This window comes from Tripterygium wilfordii, chromosome 19, assembly GCF_013401445.1.
Source record: "Tripterygium wilfordii isolate XIE 37 chromosome 19, ASM1340144v1, whole genome shotgun sequence".
NCBI lineage: Eukaryota > Viridiplantae > Streptophyta > Magnoliopsida > Celastrales > Celastraceae > Tripterygium > Tripterygium wilfordii.
The window spans coordinates 200,098-218,927 of record NC_052250.1 but is presented as its reverse complement, the minus strand read 5'-3'; the positions used below and the strand labels follow the sequence as shown (position 1 = coordinate 218,927).

At 37.7% G+C, this 18,830-nt stretch overlaps 4 protein-coding genes across 8 annotated transcripts; 3 read left to right on the top strand and 1 right to left on the bottom strand.

The window, feature by feature from the left end:
- Positions 1-1,169: 1,169 nt before the first annotated feature.
- LOC119986195 (phosphatidylinositol/phosphatidylcholine transfer protein SFH13) lies at positions 1,170-6,580 on the top strand. Of its 4 annotated transcripts, none has more exons than XR_005465209.1 (15): positions 1,170-1,660; positions 2,453-2,554; positions 2,733-3,036; positions 3,164-3,263; positions 3,435-3,701; positions 4,037-4,114; positions 4,194-4,298; positions 4,389-4,438; positions 4,523-4,622; positions 4,757-4,855; positions 4,950-5,063; positions 5,148-5,310; positions 5,494-5,882; positions 5,969-6,027; positions 6,234-6,580. XR_005465209.1 is itself a non-coding variant. In XM_038830755.1 (15 exons), exons 2-15 carry the CDS (start codon positions 2,548-2,550, stop codon positions 6,252-6,254), a joined length of 1,872 nt encoding a protein of 623 aa, XP_038686683.1. In that variant the 5' UTR covers positions 1,177-1,660; positions 2,453-2,547; the 3' UTR covers positions 6,255-6,580. The 4 variants fall into 4 exon arrangements, 3 of the variants coding, with proteins under 3 accessions (XP_038686683.1, XP_038686684.1, XP_038686685.1); XM_038830755.1 differs by having other exon boundaries at positions 1,177-1,660; positions 5,953-6,027; XM_038830756.1 differs by lacking the exon at positions 1,170-1,660 and adding an exon at positions 1,709-1,888 and having other exon boundaries at positions 5,953-6,027.
- A 2,495-nt stretch (positions 6,581-9,075) lies between these two features.
- Positions 9,076-10,980, top strand: LOC119984963 (GPI-anchored protein LLG1). Its single transcript, XM_038829093.1, has 3 exons — positions 9,076-9,315; positions 9,402-9,458; positions 10,404-10,980. The coding sequence occupies exons 1-3, from the start codon at positions 9,210-9,212 to the stop codon at positions 10,763-10,765; spliced, it is 525 nt and encodes a 174-aa protein (XP_038685021.1). The 5' UTR covers positions 9,076-9,209; the 3' UTR covers positions 10,766-10,980.
- A 160-nt stretch (positions 10,981-11,140) lies between these two features.
- On the top strand, positions 11,141-12,830 carry LOC119984960 (pentatricopeptide repeat-containing protein At5g66520-like). The gene has a single exon (XM_038829087.1). The coding sequence runs from the start codon at positions 11,219-11,221 to the stop codon at positions 12,797-12,799; it is 1,581 nt and encodes a 526-aa protein (XP_038685015.1). The 5' UTR covers positions 11,141-11,218; the 3' UTR covers positions 12,800-12,830.
- On the bottom strand, positions 12,814-18,762 carry LOC119984961 (actin-related protein 8). Of its 2 annotated transcripts, none has more exons than XM_038829090.1 (12): positions 18,335-18,762; positions 17,384-17,487; positions 17,031-17,101; positions 16,858-16,925; positions 16,443-16,504; positions 15,825-15,922; positions 15,073-15,154; positions 14,588-14,715; positions 14,141-14,289; positions 13,628-13,761; positions 13,374-13,492; positions 12,814-13,149 (listed from the first exon to the last, which is right to left on the bottom strand). In XM_038829090.1, the coding sequence occupies exons 1-12, from the start codon at positions 18,649-18,651 to the stop codon at positions 13,072-13,074; spliced, it is 1,410 nt and encodes a 469-aa protein (XP_038685018.1). In that variant the 5' UTR covers positions 18,652-18,762; the 3' UTR covers positions 12,814-13,071. The 2 variants fall into 2 exon arrangements, with proteins under 2 accessions (XP_038685018.1, XP_038685016.1); XM_038829088.1 differs by having other exon boundaries at positions 14,588-14,730; positions 18,335-18,759.
- Positions 18,763-18,830: the final 68 nt, after the last annotated feature.

Sequence of the window (18,830 nt, the reverse complement as noted above, 5' to 3'; positions counted from 1 at the left end):
TATCAACACCTTCCTTAGCTTCTGCATGCATGTGTAATTGTGTAGCTAGCTAGCTAGGAGTACTATAGAGGCCAATATCAATTGCTCTCCAATCTTGTCTACCCTTTACTCTTGATTACTTTGTATTAAACAGTGGACAACTTCAATTTCACAAGCGAGATTCATCCATGGAGCACAAGCTAGCATTGATCTAAAGAAAAGTGTTGGTACAGAATTAGGTCAAAACACTCTTTTAAAAGCCAAGTCTTAGGCATATCATAAATGTAAACTATATGCATGCTTGCACTCATTTTTGGTGTAGGCGTCTCTTGGCCATCCAAATGAGGCCCAATTGCCAAAAGTTTCTAATTACTTACAACCTCATTTAATCTAGCTTCATTAACAATACAAGTATACAAACACAAACCCATGAAAAGTCAACATCTTCTTTATCAACTTTGGTACACGCAATTACTTCTTGGTTACTCCATCTATGTTAGTGGTAGGCTTTATAATGAAGCTTCATTTACTAGCTTGTCAACCATGTTATTACGTACATATATATCACACGCATTTGCTTGATTAGAGGGCTTGGACAAATAAAGGTATCAACTTTGGTCAAAAGGGTATCCAAATCAAAGTTTCACCTAACAAACTAGCTCCATATTTCTCTTTGTAATAATAGGACACTACTGCATATAGTTCTTCTCTCTTTTTCATTTGATGGTTTCAATTGTTTTTAGCCTTTAGAGATTCCATATTTTTGTAATGGAGTTGAAATTTTGGCAGTCTATGTGTGGTGGCCAGCATTTACTCTCCACTAGCATCACCAATATAATTATCCAAGTACACTCACCACATTTATTGGAACTATATGCACCAGAGATAGGATATGTCATACCTTCGCCATTGTTTAGCTTCACTAGCTAGATGCACTAAAAGCCTTGAAGCAATGATGGCTTTATCATCATATAGCAATAGCTTTTGTGGGTTTTGCTAGATTTCTCCATTTCCCAAGGTTGAAAGCTACATTCCAAGTAAAAAACAGAGCAGCTTCCAAGTAAAATCCCAATCATATAGTCACAATGGATGTATGCTAATTGTTACAATTTTTGGTAATGTAGAAAGAGTTGAAGAGCTAGATTAATTAAGAGTTAAGAGTAACATTCCTCTCAAATTGATTATTATTTCATAAAAAAGGTTACTAGTATTTATTTGGATTTATTTATTAGTATATAAATGGAATTAATTACACTAATAAAAAATCGGAGAAGGAAAGGACAGTACAGGAGTGGTAGCTAGAAAAATAAATAAATTATTATGTAAAAATTCAAGTAAATAAAGCTTGCGGTGACAAAAGAAGAAAAAAAGCAAAGCAAGGAAGGAGCGCGCTGGAATCTTCACTTCTCTCTCTCCCGTCTTTCTCTGCTTTTTGTTATGCAAATCCTGAGACTGATTTGAACTGAAATGATGATGGAAATCCAAAATCTGCAATATTAGAGAAAGCGACACGCACAGAGAGAGAAAAACGGAGGAGCCCATCAACAGAGCCACATGCACCTGCAGATACTAGATACAGAGATTTAATCGCTAGATTATGTTATTATTATTGAATCACAAATAAGATCTTCCTCCTCCTGTTTAATCTTCTTCTGGGTTTGGACGATCCTCTTTCGAGACGGTGCGTTTATTCGTCATTTTCTCTTTCTTGCGTTGTGTTAATTGACTGTGTGATGGAGATGGATGTGAGGGATAATAATATCTGCTGTTGGATCCGTACAGTGCGTGTCGGCATTGTTGGAATTTTAATGCGAGTAGCGTTACTTTGTTTGGCGTTATCATTCCTTTTTACAGTTCTCTGTAGCTTGACGGGTTTACATGTATTTTATTGAGCTTGCGCTGATTTATGGTATCTCTTCCTTTCCTCTTCTGTAGCTGAATCGAAGATTTTATTATTTTGGGTGCTTGAAATTGGTGTGCTTTCTGGTTTTGCGAAGGAATGTAGAGTTTAAAAATGGTGAATTTCTTATGAGAATCTGTTCCTTTAGAAGTGATGGCAATGATACGGGGAAATGGATTTAATGTTTAGCGTTGATCCTGGCCTGTAGCTATTTCAGATCTATATTTGTTGGACGTTTGTAATTATTCATGTAAGAACTTCTAAGAAATCATACGAAGGATGATTGTTTTGTCTTTGTTCTCAAACTTTTCTGTTTGATCGAAATCGGCCAGAGTGAGTTTTTTTGTGTGAATTTTTTAGGCTTCTTTTAATGGTTTCAGTACCTGCGGGATTAATATGTAGCCGCCTTGTCATTTGCATCGTAGCCATGTGTTGTCTTTGCTCTGTGATTTTTGCTGTTGTGATTTCGTGGAGTTCCAAATTGGGTTGTTAATGCATATGTTTCAGGTTTGATGTTTATGAATTATGAGGTTCTGTATTTTTCATGCTCAAGTCGGCTTCTGGTTTTCACAGTGCAACTGCTCATATATGCATAAGCAGAGACTGCTGCAGTGATTTTTGCCCCTTCAAGATTAAAATCAAGACGCTTTCTTTCATATTGAACGGAAATGTCAGGTATTTCCCCAAGTTTAGAGCTCGATTCTATTAGATATTGCTTGTTATTGAATTGCGATTTATGGGTTGATCCCTCCATGTTAATGTTGACTGTGAAGTGGAAAGTTCGGAGTCTATAGCTAATCAATGAATGTAAATTTTGCTCTTTTTTTTTTTTTTTTTCCCTTTCATATTGAAGGTTTCGAAGGATTTGGGGCTAATGATGAACTTAGAGAGAGGAGATCAGACTTTGAGAACTCTGAAGATGAGAGACGACACTCGAAGATTGGAAACCTCAAGAAAAAGGCTATAAATGCTTCAAATAAGTTCACTCATTCTCTTAAGAAAAGAGGTAAAAGGAAAATTGATTACAGGGTTCCTTCTGTTTCAATAGAGGATGTGCGAGATGCAAAAGAGGAGAGTGCAGTTCTTGAGTTGCGTCAAAAACTTATGGACAGAGATTTGTTACCTCCTAGACATGATGACTATCATACATTGTTAAGGTTGGTGAAGCCTTTCAATTTCAAACATTGTAACCCCTTTTGGCCTTCCATATGCAACTTGACTACTTCAGTTGGCCCTTTGAAATTAAATCATATGAACTCACTATTTCATATTTCAAATTTATAGATTCTTGAAAGCCAGAGACTTTAACATTGAAAAAACGATTCATATGTGGGAAGAAATGCTTAATTGGAGGAAGGAGTTTGGGACGGACACCATATTAGAGGTAGTAAATCATCTTCTACTACCGTGCACTGTCATTTGTCTTGTTCGTAAGAGAATCTTTTTTTTCTCAAGCTTCTGTTCAATGTAGATCGATAAATGTGTGTGCTTGGGTACTGTTTGAATACATTTGGCTTTTAAAACTGTACCTACTGCTGAACTTATCAATGCTCAGGATTTTAAGTTTGAGGAGCTGGAGGAAGTCTTGCAATATTATCCACAAGGATATCATGGAGTTGATAAGGATGGCAGGCCTGTTTACATTGAAAGGTTAGGAAAGGCTCATCCAAACAGGCTTATGCATATCACCAGTATAGACCGATATCTAAAGTACCATGTTCAAGAGTTTGAGAGGGCTCTACAAGAAAAGTTCCCCGCCTGCTCAATTGCAGCAAAAAGACGGATATGTTCAACAACAACAGTATTGGATGTGCAGGGCTTGGTATGTGAATTGCTCTCCTGCCTAGATTAGTCTAGCCAAATATTTTTTCTTACCAGAACTCTAATTCCAGCATAATTTACTCATGTTTTAGAAAGAAAATGTTAGTCTTCAAACAATTGAATCCTTGTAAGGTGGTTGAACATTTAAGGGTGTGAACAGCTATCACTCTTCTAAAGAAATTTGCTGCATCAGTGCTTGGAGGGAGCAAGAATAAGAACCCCAAGTTAATTACTCTATTAATACATTATTCTTCAGCTATTTGTGGCTGAATGTTTATGTTGTTAGACTTCTTGTCAGCGGAATTTTGACGACAACTTCATATCATGTAAATATAGGGTGTTAAAAATTTTACAAGGACTGCTGCAAATCTGTTGGCTGCCATGACAAAGATTGACAACAATTACTACCCTGAGGTATCTAAGTATTGGCAAAGTTTTACTCTTTTCTACTACCATACTTGTCTCCTAATTGTTCTTTTGTATGGATCTCCAGACTTTACATCGAATGTACATTGTCAATGCGGGTCCTGGTTTCAAGAAAATGCTTTGGCCTGCTGCACAGAAATTTCTTGATGCAAAGACTATTTCAAAGATACAAGTAAGACAAATTTGTTTATGCATTAACTTTTTTGTTGCCTATATTCTCACTCCTCAATGATTGACGTCCATTTAATTTCTGCAATTGCAGGTTCTGGACCCCAAATCCTTGTATAAGCTACAGGAAGTCATTGACCCGAAGTGTGTTTTTGTTTTAATTTGAATTCCGTTGCATTGAAGATGCATTTTTAGCATTTATTAACCCCTCTTACCGTTTCCTTTCAGTCAATTGCCTGATTTCCTAGGTGGTTCATGCACTTGTTCTTCCAAAGGTGGTTGCCTTACGTCTAATAAAGGTCCATGGAATGACCCAGACATAATGAAGGTAGGTCTTTTTTTCTTACAGATGTTTTGTCCAAGTTATAGCTTGATTTTTTTGCCTTCAAGACATAATGCTTGCTGGTATTAGTTTTTACAACGAACAGCTTTTAAATATTAACTTGGGTTCCCCCGCTGTAGCTTGTGTGTAATGCAGAAGCAACATTTGTGAGGCAAATTACCAGAGTGTCTAATGATCAGCAGAAATTTGACTCTTATACTCACATACGCCCACTGAAGGTAAATGTCTTTTTTTCGTGAATACCCACATGTTGATGGTTCGTGGTTTATACTCCCCCCATCCAGCAAATGTGACAAATTGTTGGGTTATTAGGGAAGATCTAGTGACACGTCAACAGCCGAGTCAGGGTCAGATATTGATGATCCTCATTCTGCAATTGAAAGAAGGAGCTCTACTATTCCTCGTTTGGCTCCCGTTCATGAAGAAGTGAGTCGGTGATTCCTTGTAAAGAAATTTCTTTAAAGTTCTTTCCCTGTATCATAGTATCATATAAGTTACCTATATATGCAGCTCAAGGTACCAGATTCAAATGGCTACTTCAGCTGTGATGATAATTTTACCCTTGTTGAAAAAGCCAGTAAAGTTGACAAAGGAGTGGAAGATTCTCGTGGCCAATCATTTAAAATAAATGATGTGGGGAGCATTGCACGTAAAGCAACATCAAGCACAAAAGGTATTGCTTACCTATTTTTTTAAAAGGAGATTTGTTTTTATATACAGATGTCATGTCTCCTTTTATGAGGCATGCCAGGATCATTCTGTTTGTGTGGCTTTATTTTAGTTTCTGGGCATAATAGTTCTGTTATCATGCATGCATGTCCTGGGACTTCCATTTATACTTTAGGCCTCTTTTCAGGAGTTGCTTGTTGGCTGGATACTGTCAAAGAAAAGGTTGATAGAAGCAATATCCATTGTACAGCAAGAATGCTGATAAATTTCATCATCAAACTAGTTGCGATTTTCCGTGGTTTGCAATTTGAATTACGGAGAAGGCCAAACAACATTCACCCATCCAATTCCGTTGAACACCACATCAATGGTGATCCACCAGCTCTTAGACCCGGGAATAATGAAGAAGCAGAAGACCGTGTTCTTCCATGTATTGAACGTCTTCAAAGACTAGAGAAAGCATTTGAAGAGATTAGAAACAAGCCTGCAGGCATTCCTTTGGAGAAGGACCAAATGCTTAAGGAATCCCTGGACAGAATCAAGTGTGTTGAGTATGATCTTGAGAAAACGAAGAGGGTACATGTTTTGAACATTGAACAAATTTTTGAAGATTTAAATTGCACTCTCACACGTTTTCTTATCGCAGGTTCTACATGCTACAGTAACGAAGCAACTTGAGATCACCGAGCTGCTAGAAAATCTACGGGAATCTAAATTCCGGGTGAGTCCATTTCCAATAGTCAAGGACTTTTACTGGGGACTTCCTCCAGAAAAGATATATGTAATTCTATTTTTGGGAAAGCGACATCCTTCCTCAAGGGCATCTTACACTTGAATAGACAGTCAAAAAGCTACATTTGGTTATTTATGCTTACACCAATGATAATATTGGGCAAGAAAGTGATGCAATTTTCATGTTTGTTGCAGCGAAGGAGAATGTTCTGTTAACAATGCAAGACTGACAGAGTGACAAAATCACAAGACAAATAAAAAAAATAGAACGTGTTTGAGGACTAACAACGGAACAAGTTTGCATTTTCAAGTTGAGAGTTGGAGGGAGGTGAGCCAGAAAGAGTGCCATTGTGAGGGGATCTTAGGTCCTGGTGTACAGGATGCAGATACTTGTTCCACTGTTTCTTTTCTTAATGGCCATTTTACAGTTAGTATTTGACCCAAATTACAGTTGAGCTGTTGGGGGGTGGTTCCCCCGAAAAGTACAGATAAGAAAAATCAATGAAATGTTTCATAAAAATGTGGGAATGTCTTGCACTAAACTTCCTGTTCTTCACTTGAGTGATGTAGTGCTGTTTGCCTGTATGTAAAAGACTATCAGCATCTGAGTTCTTCCCCTGAAACAACTATGGCATTGCGAGCAGCATCTGTTCCCATATTACACAAGGCATGGTACAAGAACATAGGTTCTTGGAAGGCCGGTCTTATTCTGTTGGGGCGTCAGTTCCCCTTTGCCATATATTATTATATTATGAGTCAACTTCTTTGTATAAAAAGAAGCAAATACAAAAGGAGGTGCCTTCACCAAATTACTAAAACAACGTCCCGTAACTGCAAAAGCTGAATGGCATTGAGTAAGTTGACTAAGACGACACCGTATAGCTGTAAGAAGATTCCAGACACACCGAACAGACGGCTTAAAGTCTCTGTCTTCAAGCCCCCCCCTGATGTCTCTGTGTCCTTTGTTGCCCAAAAAAATTAAAATAAAAGGAGGAGTCCCAGTTTTAATTAGCTGTAACCTCAATTAATATCTGTTTCTTTTTCATATTTATTACGTTATTATAGTTTGCTTCTTTTTAGGGTTTTTTTAAAAAATAACCCTCGGTAATAAACAATTTTTAAATATAACTCTTCTTTTCAAAACACTTAAATATAACCCTTTTGACAAAGTAAAATACATTCATATCCTTTCACGTCTTTTCATGCATCACCTCTCTCTTAAACCCTAAAAATGATTTTCTCTCCCAAAAACACTCCCCTCCCTCTGCGAAACCACTTTCTCTCTCCTTCAAACCCAGTAAAACCGCCCATGTATACCTCTTTCATTCAAAATTTGCCATAGATCTAGTGAAATCCATAAGTCAAAGCTCAAATATTCAAGGTTGACTCAAATATTCAAGGTTGAAGTATCGGGACGCCTAAGCTCCGTAAGCTGTCATAGCGACGTTGTCGAAGACACAAACAAGCCTAAAGTCGACAACGCAATCTCCGTATTCGTTCCCTAGAACATATAAGTGCTCACCGTGGTCGCTAAGTGTCCAACCCTTCATCTCCTACTTCACCGAGTCTGCATTTTACCGTACAACATCTTGTGCTAAAAAATATTGCCATTTAAGTCGTGAAGGAAGATAGCACCAAACTAAGGTTAGTGTAGTGCATTTTATGAGTTAATATACCAGTACAAATATTTCGTTGATAAATGATTTTTCGTTGATGTGAGACAAAATATACAAGTGCCAACTTAAAGACATCTTCTGGATCTTGGCACTGCATAAAAGTCCTTCGTAACTCTTGGCATAAAATATGATAGCTTCCATTGAAATACTTATTCTGCAAGCCCACCCTAGGTTCACCAGACTTCTCCATCTCTTTCAAATATAATGAGATGTCTGGTAAGGAGTGACACCTCAGTCCAGTTATGAGGTTAAATTCCCTTATTGAAAAACTAGATTCTTTTACACTAATCAAAAACACCAACTTCCCTTTCTTTTCATCCTCTTTTGATTGTATTTGCCGAAGAAGGAGTTGGTGTACAATCTGTGGAGCCCATTTAATGTTTTTCAGTTGTAAGAAAGCACCAAAACAGCTTCCCCTAAACAAAGTCAGCTGATCTTCGCTCAGCTTACTCTTGATATCGCTTATTGTTTCATATAACTTCGAAAAAGAAAGAACCTTGACACCAAATCTCTCATTGATGGAAATCTTGTACGCCATTTTATGTCAAATCTGCATGTATATGAAAAGTGTAAAATAAGTTTATCAAACAGAAACACAAAACCAAAACTGTTATCAACTAAATATATATGTATTTATCAACGAAAAAGTAATACAGTTCTCAACGACAACGTAATACAGTTCCCAACGAAAAAGTAATACAGTTATCAATGAAAAAAGTAATAAAGTTATCGACGAAAAATTAATAAAGTTATCAACCTAAAAGTAATACATTTATCAACTTAAAAGTAATACAGTTATCAACGAAAAATGTACAAACTTTCATGAACAGTACAACACCTTTCTACGTGTACTGTAAAACTGATAACAACCAACATGCATGCATTTACCAACGAAACCCAACACCCTATAACATATATGTTACATGCATGACTGTTTCACTAATATCTTCTAAAAATCTCATACATACAAACGAATATTCAAACAAAAATAACGTAAACCAGTACCGTCAATCCATGAAATGAAACTAACATTAGTCGCGTTTGTTGTTGTTGTTCGTTGGTAAAAAACCAGAAGAAATTCCAACAAAGTGGTAGTCTCGGAAGAAGGAAGAAGATGAAGATGTGAATTTTTTATCTTGTTCGTGTGTGAAGAGACGAAGAAGAAGATGAAAGGACGGGTATAACGCAAATTGAGACGGTTACTGTTGGCTTTCAGAGTTTTGAACTATGCAAGGGTAATTTTGTCTTTTCCTTTATCAAAAGGATTATATTTAAGTGTTTTGAAAAGAAGGGTTAGATTTAAAAATTATTTATTACCGAGGGTTATTTTTCAAAAAAACCCTTCTTTTTATTCAAAAAGAAGAAAAAAAAAAGAAAAGAGTAATGAGCATGTCCAGATCTCTCCACTCTGCTGCAACAAACAAAAGCGCGTTAGCTTCTTCTCTCTATTTCTCCTCACAAGCTTCCAGAAATTTAGAGGAACAGCAGTAAAGATATGATTTTTATGTTGAAGCTGAAGATGGGGTGGAATTATAGCTCTTCAATGCTCTTCTTCTTTTTTCTCTTCATGGGTCTCTCTGTTTCTTCCACATTCATCTCAGGTATTTTCAATTTTATCTATTTACTTTTGCTAGTTTAGCTGTTCACTTGGTTTTCCTTCTGATTTGGGCTTGATTTGGTGATGCAGATGATATATTTGAATCTCACGCATTTACAGGCAGAAATCTGCTTCAGGCCAAGAAAGGTTTAACATGCTTCCTTGCTGATTTTTGTTTCCTTCCTTTTTTTTAGTGATAAATCTCTGGGTTTCAAGTATTATGCTTTGTTGTCTGATCTGAATAATTCTCTATTTGGAAATTAATTTTCTATATTTGCTAGATCATATTGACAAAGAAAAGAAAGAGATTCTGCCTGGAATGTTAGAATCTCTGCTGCTCAATTGATAAGTCTAGATAACCTTGTCACCCCGAGCCTGTTTCCATTAGCCTAGTAAGGGATACCTCTTTGAATAGACAGGGGCAACCCTTCCAGCTTTTCGCCATAAAGCTTTGGTTTGAGAATCGTCACTTCTTTTTGCATTTTGGAGGTTTTATGTTATCCAGTGATATATTTGATTTGAAATATTGGAAAAGCAGCATTAGGAGATTGAATTTGCTACCAAATATCATCTTTGCTGCTAAAAGTAATTTTTTGAGGCAAATCTACACTATCCCATCCTTTGCTATGTCAACAGAGTTGCTGAGCGTTATAATGTTTCTGGTTTCTTTTCTGTGATGTATATTTCTAAAGCTACTGATCTGAGAGTTTGCAATTCTAGCAGCATGAACTATAAGGAAACTGATTTGGGGTTCCTTCTTGCTCAAATTTTAATTGAATTACTTAAGGAGGAGTACTTAAACTGTCATGAAGTGATGGACTCGAATGGGATTGTCACAAAATTTAGCTGTGTTATGTTTTGTCTTGAACAAAACTGCTTCAGCATTTTTTTCAACTAATTGAGAAATACAATTTTTGCTGAAGTTCATTTGGTATTGCTTTGATGATGTGCCTTTTTGATGCATAGGGTTGGGATCACTAGATCTCTTTTGTGGACTAGGAGAAAATTGATCTGAAAGCTCACTGCAAAATATAAGTTAGTATTGTTTGCTCTAATTATTGTTTTACGTATGCGTTTTAATGCTCTCTGCAGCTTGCCCTGTGAACTTCGAATTCATGAACTATACGATTATCACAAGCCAATGTAAAGGCCCCAAATATCCAGCAGACAAATGTTGTCCAGCGTTCAAACAATTTGCCTGCCCTTATGCAGAGGAGATAAGTGATCTATCCACTGATTGTGCATCAACTATGTTTAGTTACATTAATCTTTATGGGAAATACCCAGCCGGCATTTTTGCTAGTGAGTGCCAGGAAGGAAAGGAGGGACTTTCTTGCCCTCACTCACCACTATCAAAATCAGAGGATGCAAAGGCTAGTCAGACAACGCATACTTCATCCCCACTGATAATGCTCACTACTGGATTCCTCGGGCTTTTATTTTTGTTAATATGAGGATTTACTGTCAAGTGTCTTATTTCATTTTTCCTCACTTGATTCTTTACCATTGTCGTTATTGGCTGTGCCGTCTATTCTATTTCCACGAACATATGATGATATATTTTCCTTGTTAGGCATGCTGGAGAATTTATGTATCAGTTTGTATTACTGCTCCCAATGGTTGGGATTAAGAATTAGTTGTATGAAATGAAATATTTATTTGTGCATTACAGAGTTGATGTACTGCAAATTGTTTTCCTTGAGAGGGTATTTTTGTAAGTCTACTTGGACTTGTCTTTTTGCTGCGATGTGGGCCTGCAATGCAATTATCCTCAGATGATATGTTTCTTGATATGGATTGTGTGGCCATGAGCAGTTCATCCAGCCGAAGGCGGAACAGAAGGTGAAGAGAGAATTTTAAGCTCAAGGTTACTTGATGAGCTCAAGGACCATTGGCTGTCATAAGAGATGACTTTTCTGCTAACTTCATCAGCTCTTCCAAAACATATTAAACCGCCTCTCTCCTTTAAGAGCATATCGGCGAAAGTTCCCGCCTCTGTTATCCTGCTTCAGATGTGCCATGACTTCCGGGAAGTAAGGCAATTACATGCCCAGTTTGTTGTATCAGCTCTTCTTGATCACCCTCTGAATTTTGGGAGGCTACTGAATTCGTATGTAACAATGTCACAGATTGGTGATGCCTTGTCGGTTTTTGAGGCAATTCCTTCCCCTGATGTGTTTGCTTACAACACTATGATCAGAGGCTTAATTCAGGGAAATTGTCCTTACGATGCATTGTTAGTTTATCATAAACTGTTGCTTGGTGGCTTTACACCAGACAACTACACTTACACCTTCGTCCTAAAAGCTTGCTCCCATTTGAAGGCTCTATCTGAAGGCCAACAAGTGCATTGCCGGATAATTAAGGCTGGAATAGCCCCGGATACTTATGTTCATAGCTCGGCAATACATTTTTATGCAAATTCAGGTAGCATGGATGATGCAGAACGTGTTCTTGCAGAATTCACTGAAGAGAACACGCTTGCTTTGAACAGTATGATTTCTGGGTACCTGAGTTTAGCTCTTGTAGAGAAGGCTAGGACAATGTTTGATAACATAGTAAGAAAAGATGCAGCTACTTGGAGTGCAATGGTGACAGGATACACCAAGAACAAAATGCATGTCGAGGCATTGACTGTATTTCAAGATATGATTTTCTCCGGTGCCCGACCAAATGAATCAGTACTAGTGAGCTCGCTATCGGCCTGTGCAAATCTTGGAGCATTGGATCGAGGAAGATGGATTCATGGATACATAGATAGAACTGGGATTCAGATGACAACCACTGTAGCTACTGCCATTATCGACATGTATTCCAAGTGTGGAAGCATAGAATGTGGTTACCAAATGTTTCAGGAGATGCCTCGAAGAGATGTTGTTGCTTGGGGAGCTATAATTTCAGGTTTTGCTGCTTATGGACAAGCATGGAAATGCTTTGAGCTGTTGGATGAAATGGTTGCAGACGGGATTCATCCAAACGAAGTCGTCTTTGTGGGCATATTAACAGCCTGCTCTCATGGAGGATACGTTAGAAAGGGGCAACAATATTTCAACAGGATGGTAAATGAGTTCGGGATCAGACCGACCATTGAACATTACGGATGCATGGTAGATCTCCTTGGCCGCGCTGGGATGTTGGCAGAGGCAGATGAGCTCATCATGTCTATGCCAGAAGAGCCTAATGCTGTTATATGGGGTTCATTACTTCATGCTTGTAGGATGCACAATGACCTGAGGAGAGGTTACAGAGCGTATAAACGCTCAATTGAGCTCGAGCCCTCCTTGGGAGACCGATACAAACTAGCAAGCCTTATGTTTGCTAATGCTGGGGAAAAAGAAATTGCTACTAATATAAGGAAGTTAATCAAGAAAAGAGAACTAGAGACACTGCGCGGATCAAGCTTTATAGAAGTAGATGGCAATGTACATGAGTTTGTAGCAGGTGATATAAATCATCAAGAGATGAGAGAGATACAAAGCATTTGGTAGTAGTATGCAAATGATGATACAAAGAATTACAGCAAAGGAGCTCCTATTTAATTTAAGAATGCTTCCATCTCTTAAGCTGAACAATGTCTCACATAAGGCATAATCAGGTTCCCCAAGAGTTTTGGCCTCGACTCAAAAGAGTTGCCCGGTTTATCACAATAATAACAAAATGCATACTGTCTTGTCTATGTAAAGTTAGTATATGGTCCAGTGCCTTATTTTCTATATTATATAAGAGGCCATGAGAAGGTGCTCAACTCTACAAGGCTTTTTTACCACATGAGGCTTAGTCTGGACTTCCGTCGAAACTGCTTTTTTGTCACACACCATGGATCAGGGAAGGTGCTCAACTGTAGAACCACAGAAAGGAGTGATGATAACTTCATAAACAGAAGGACCTACATGCACTTCGATAAAGATATTCAGAAAACAACATGGATTCTAGAAAACTCAGAGCCAAAAGCATATTTTAGACAGTTAATACTTAGATAGTATCAAAACGCAAACATGCAACACTAGATGACACAGTGTGATAGGTATTTCCCATGATGTTCATAGGGGCAAAGTAGCTTACAGTGCTGATAAGTTTTGCCCCAAACCATGCAGTGTCTACGCCGTACGGGGGAGGAATGACTCTTATTCCATTGCACATGGGTTGGGGAAGAAGTCCATGCAGTTCCTTCTCTAGCCTCCCTGAAAGCATTTAATAAACGTAGAAATACTTAAAACTCCGCCAAATTCAATTCGAATATTCCACTTGTTGTCTACCTAGGTCCTGGACTAGAATTCATCAGCTCCATGAACTTTTGACAGGGGATAGAGGGCTACCTGCAAGTCCAGGTAAGCATGCACTCCCGCCTGATAAAACTATTGTCTTGTACCAAGAATCATCACCAGTTAATTCTGCAGCATGACAGTGATCCATGCAAAGTGCTACCGCTTCGTGCAAAGACATTGTACGTCTGTGCAAGGGGCACAAAACTTTTAACCAACCATTCATTGATCAATAGCATTAAATGTAAAACTTCTAGCTGCTTGATAACAAAAAAGTACAATAAGAGGAAACAGAATTGAACAAAGGGGATGGGTTGTTATTGAGTTGGTTATGTTAAGCAAATGGAAAAGTAACAACAATTCATATTCGTTATTGCTTTGGAAGCATGCCTCTCTTTATTTTCCTTTCAGGTTTTGGAACACGTGCAAGACACTGAGATGTTCCCCATAGAGGAGCGCCTTGACCGTTAAAACTTTTATAAAGAGGAACCTGACTAGGTGGGAGGGTGCTTCAGATTTCAGAATTGTCTGTTACAGACCAAAAGTGGTGCAGAGATGTGGACTTACACTCCTGCTAAACGTGGCTTGAATAAGATCTCCCCTGTTTTGAAGCGTTCTTCTGAAAGACTAAACCATCCTTCTCCAGGAACTTCCAGTGATGCTCTCGTGTCTTTAGATAATTCAGCTTCATAATCAGCAGCAACATAGCATAGGTTCTGTATGTCCATGGCCCAATAGAGCATCAGCTAACAGGACAGGGCTTTTTTGCTTCACAGCATGTTGTGGACTCGGGATTTCAAATGTAAAGATAAATACCAAGCAAACAATAATATATTTGTGTGTGTGTGTGAGTGGGAGAGAGAGATCAACATTATTGTCACTATGCTCAAACAGGCAAATAAACCATATTAGCCAGGTACAATATCACAACCCAATAAAAATCAAGCTGAATAGAGTTTCCCGTAAAGAAGGGAATGACACAATAATGAGGAAAATATTAGATAATAATGGTACCTCTTTTAGTGTGCGGACAGTATACAGTGATTCACAATTAATACCATTCTGTTGCAGCGACTCCCTGAGGAACCCTGTCAATTTAAGCGCTCCCAGACCAATGACTTCCACGCCCACCTTGCGCATTACTTTACCATGCAAAACTATTAAATGCAATTATTGAAGTGCATGGATCCGAAGTGCCGTTGTAAGAAAACAAAACAGCATGTAGTCAGAAGGGATATACATAATATGACTTGCATGTAGCAGGCAAAAACAATGAGGCAAATCAAGTGGAGATAAAAAGAAATGAAAGAATAGACTTGCATCATACGTGACATTGGGGCTAGACAATCCAGTTGTACAAGTGCGGAAAAATTGCAAATGCCAAATTAAAAATATTCAATACGATTTAAGCTCAATTTTCAGCATTTTGAATAAGATACTTCACATATGAGTAATTGTACAAAAACTTGAAGGTGATTATGGGGGAAATAGCAGCTTACTTGGAACAATTGATGTGACTTGGAAACCGATATTGATAGAAATCCCAGATATTCGTCTCGCTGCATACAAAGCTAAGGTTGCCTGCACTTCAAAATGAATAGCGGATCAGGTGATGCATAGATGCATAAAACAATATCAGAAAGTGTTTGTCACCATCTGTTAAAAGAAAGAAGCAATTAAGCTCACCATACAGAAAGGCTGAAAAGAAATTCATACATAAAGTAATCACATTTTAATATGTTATTGCCCTCAAAGAGCAGTTTGAGGTGAAAAGAACATGTATGGTTCTGAAACAGCAAAGGAAATAGGATGTTATCATTTGTTATGATATTTTTACTGTTCAAGTATGATTGATAGTCTTGAGAAATGAGAAAGCCAAGTTAAAGTTCTTGCGATTAGAAACTGTGCTAGCAAACCACAGGTTCTCTATTTTCCTAGATTCTTCACGACTAAAATGTAAGAGATTCCCAGTTGATCTGCCAGATGCAGAAGAAGAATCGGTGGTAATGGCATATCGTCCAAATGTATATTTAGGCATCAACATTATTTTATTTTTTTATGTTGTTTCCTACTTGAACCCTTACTTTCTTTACTATTAATAACAGTTTTTCAGATAGAGGTCAGAGTTATTTGGCTTCTTGAATCCCAACCACTACAAATTAAACAACTTCATGGCAGAGACCATGAACTCACATGAAAGTAATAATATGCTACTATATGATGGGGAGGGAATGAAAATAAAATGGGGCACCTGATTGATGGCACAAACAGCAGGAACATTCATGTCAAACAGAGCTGAGTAGATGGCATCTTTTAACTGACGTCGTGATGCTTTGGCAGATTCAGTGTCTGAGATGACAAACAGACAAAATATAATGCACAGGGTGCAAAAGAATAGTCTGAAATGTCACTGTATAATTCAAAAGCTGAAATCAACAGCTCTGACAAAAAAAATACAGGAATCCCTGTAGTCTAAGTGGGTAATAAAGATTTCACCACTACGAGAAACTTAATCATTCCTCTTTGTAGAAAAGTGAATTGTCATTGACCACGTATGTGATAATTCTGATTGTCAGTGTGATATTTATATAAGCAGCAAATCCATCGAATAAATTTCTGAACTAGGAGCAAGCATTCTTTCCAGTTACATTAACAGTTTAGTTCGGTATCACAAAAGAACTCTACAGTGATACCATTGACACAAAAGATCAACCTTATGTGTCATCTCTCACCACTTTGAGATACACTAATGTTTCTTCTGAGAGGAATGTTCTTAACAGTTTTCAAAAAGTCAGAATTAAACATGAGTAATTAGGAGCAACAAGAGTTACATAGTATAATCTCCAAGACAATTTTGAAAGTAGCTAACCATCATAATGGCAGATTGGAAGGGAAATGACAACCGGCTGTGTATATGTTTTCACTTGCATCCTGCATATAGATATCATCAACACTGTAAGTTGGAAGGCATATATGTATTTTTGGTCTAAGTTACCAAATAATATTCTGTTAAAAGTAAATTTGATGCTAGTGACCATCACAATTTTCCACAAGGCACGATAGAAATTTAATTCAGTTAAAGAAATACATGTACACAGTTACAATGCAGTGAAAAATGTAGGTCATATTACATTTGTTCTGATGTACACGAGTATGTGTGTGTGTGTGTGTGTGTGTGTGAGAGAGAGAGAGAGAGAGAGAGAGAGAGAGAGAGAGAAAGTAGGAGAGAATAGACCAAGTATCGACTATGGAAATGTAATAAACAATAAGAATAGTAGACGAACCTGCTATAAATAGTTGCAAAAAAATGCCGAAGTCTAGAGTACATAGGAGATTCAATGTTACCGAATTCCTGTACATTAAATGGAATGAGGACAGGTATGTAATGCGCCACAATTGTTTCAGTGTACAATCAATTAGAACCAGAAAAACCGCATCAAAGAAAGAAAATACTTACCAGAAATGTTGCCGACCTACCAGATGGGCGAGGATATTTGCTCCAACCGAACTTGCAATAGCCAGAACCACCTTTTCCAGCAATGACATTAAATAATTAAAAAAAAGGAAAGGAAAAAGAAGAAAAAGAAAAAGATAGACAGATTTCAGTTACAAGAAGTTCAAAAGGCAAACCTGAGACGTTAATAAGCATGAGTGACATGGTTAATGAAAGTGCTAATTATGCAGAATTACATTGCTATCTATACTCGGAGAATTCCATCACTCATGTCTTGAACCTTTTCAAATATTTTCAGTCTTTCTTCTTCAGGTAGTCATCATACTACTAAAATGAAATAAACTTGTTATGCTTACCATCAATAATTATGGAACCAGTAACCTGTGCCCGTTGGCTATATATTTGCTTGAAAGATAACTCGCTCACATGACTGGAGAATGCTCTGCCGTTCCAATAGAGACTGAACATGCAAGTATGAGATTGAGCTTATACCAAGAGTAGAAAAATATCACACTGTAATCAATGCAATATTCACCTAGTTTGACCTCCAATAGAATAGATAGATTTTACTGTGGATTTATCATATTCAACTAATACTTTTCCTTGAAGCTTCAAATTATGAGAATGTTAAGATGTACTTAATTAGATATTAACCTTGTAGTTCCCTTAGGAGTGGAATGAGCTTCTTCTTAATTGGTAAGGCCCAACATGCAAAATATTTGATTTCAGATAAGAAGTGTCAAGTACTAAAGAGAGCAAAATATCTAATGTCATGTGAAACCTCATATATCCCAAAAGTTTAGGAAATGTGAAAGTTTCATGATTTGATTATTACCTTAACAATCACTAGGATAAATGTAAGAGCCATTTTCACTTGAAAAAAAAAAAAACCCCATCGAAACACAAAATTTCTACCCAACAAAGAAGAAACCTCAAAGCACAGAAAATGGAAAAACCAGAACCAGAAGTCCTTCCAAAGCTAAAGCTTTGAGATGAAAAATTCATAACTCAAATAACTAAAGATATTATCTTTTCCACTTTCCTCAGTTTCTGATCAACCAAACAGGGTTCAATGCTAAAGCAAACCTCCTAGGCAATTGAAATTGCATAACCAAGCATAATCTTTCCTTTTCCAAAGGTTTACCAGAAGCCAAAACATCACAGAGCTAATGAAATTGCTAGATAATATGCATTTCAGTGTAAAAATCGATTCTCCGTCAATTATATAAAGTCAATCACTCTCTCTCTTCTTTTAGAGCAAAGAGAATATGCAGCTGAAATGCTGAAGCAAAACTCAAGGGAATCACCTGACAGGACAACCTTTCCTTAGATTGGTCTCTGAAAAGAAAATGGAGTCCCAGGGCTCCAGTTGCTGGTGGAGGAAGTAGATCCACAGTCGATTATCAGAGACGAACAATTTCCAGGACTTACAGACCACGCTTAATCTCGCGGCCTCCTTCGGCCCCAACAACTTCACTATTTGCATCAACACATCCATCGGAATCCCATCAAAATCCCCAAGAGACGACTCCACGGTCAACCTGGGTCGAGTCAAAGCTGAGCCAGTGCTCGAACTCGCTCGGTTCGCCACCGATTCCCAAACCTTCTTCAGTAACGTAGCCATAGCTCAATGAAGAATTTTCATGGAAAAAATGGAATCTTTATATAGGGAGAGAAACAGAGAAGAAGAAGAAGAATCAAAGCATGAATGTATTGACACAGAAGAGGAGCCCACGAGTGTTGAAGCCAAATCATGACACGTGGAGGACTCATAGCCTCTGACTCGGACGATGTATGCTGGGG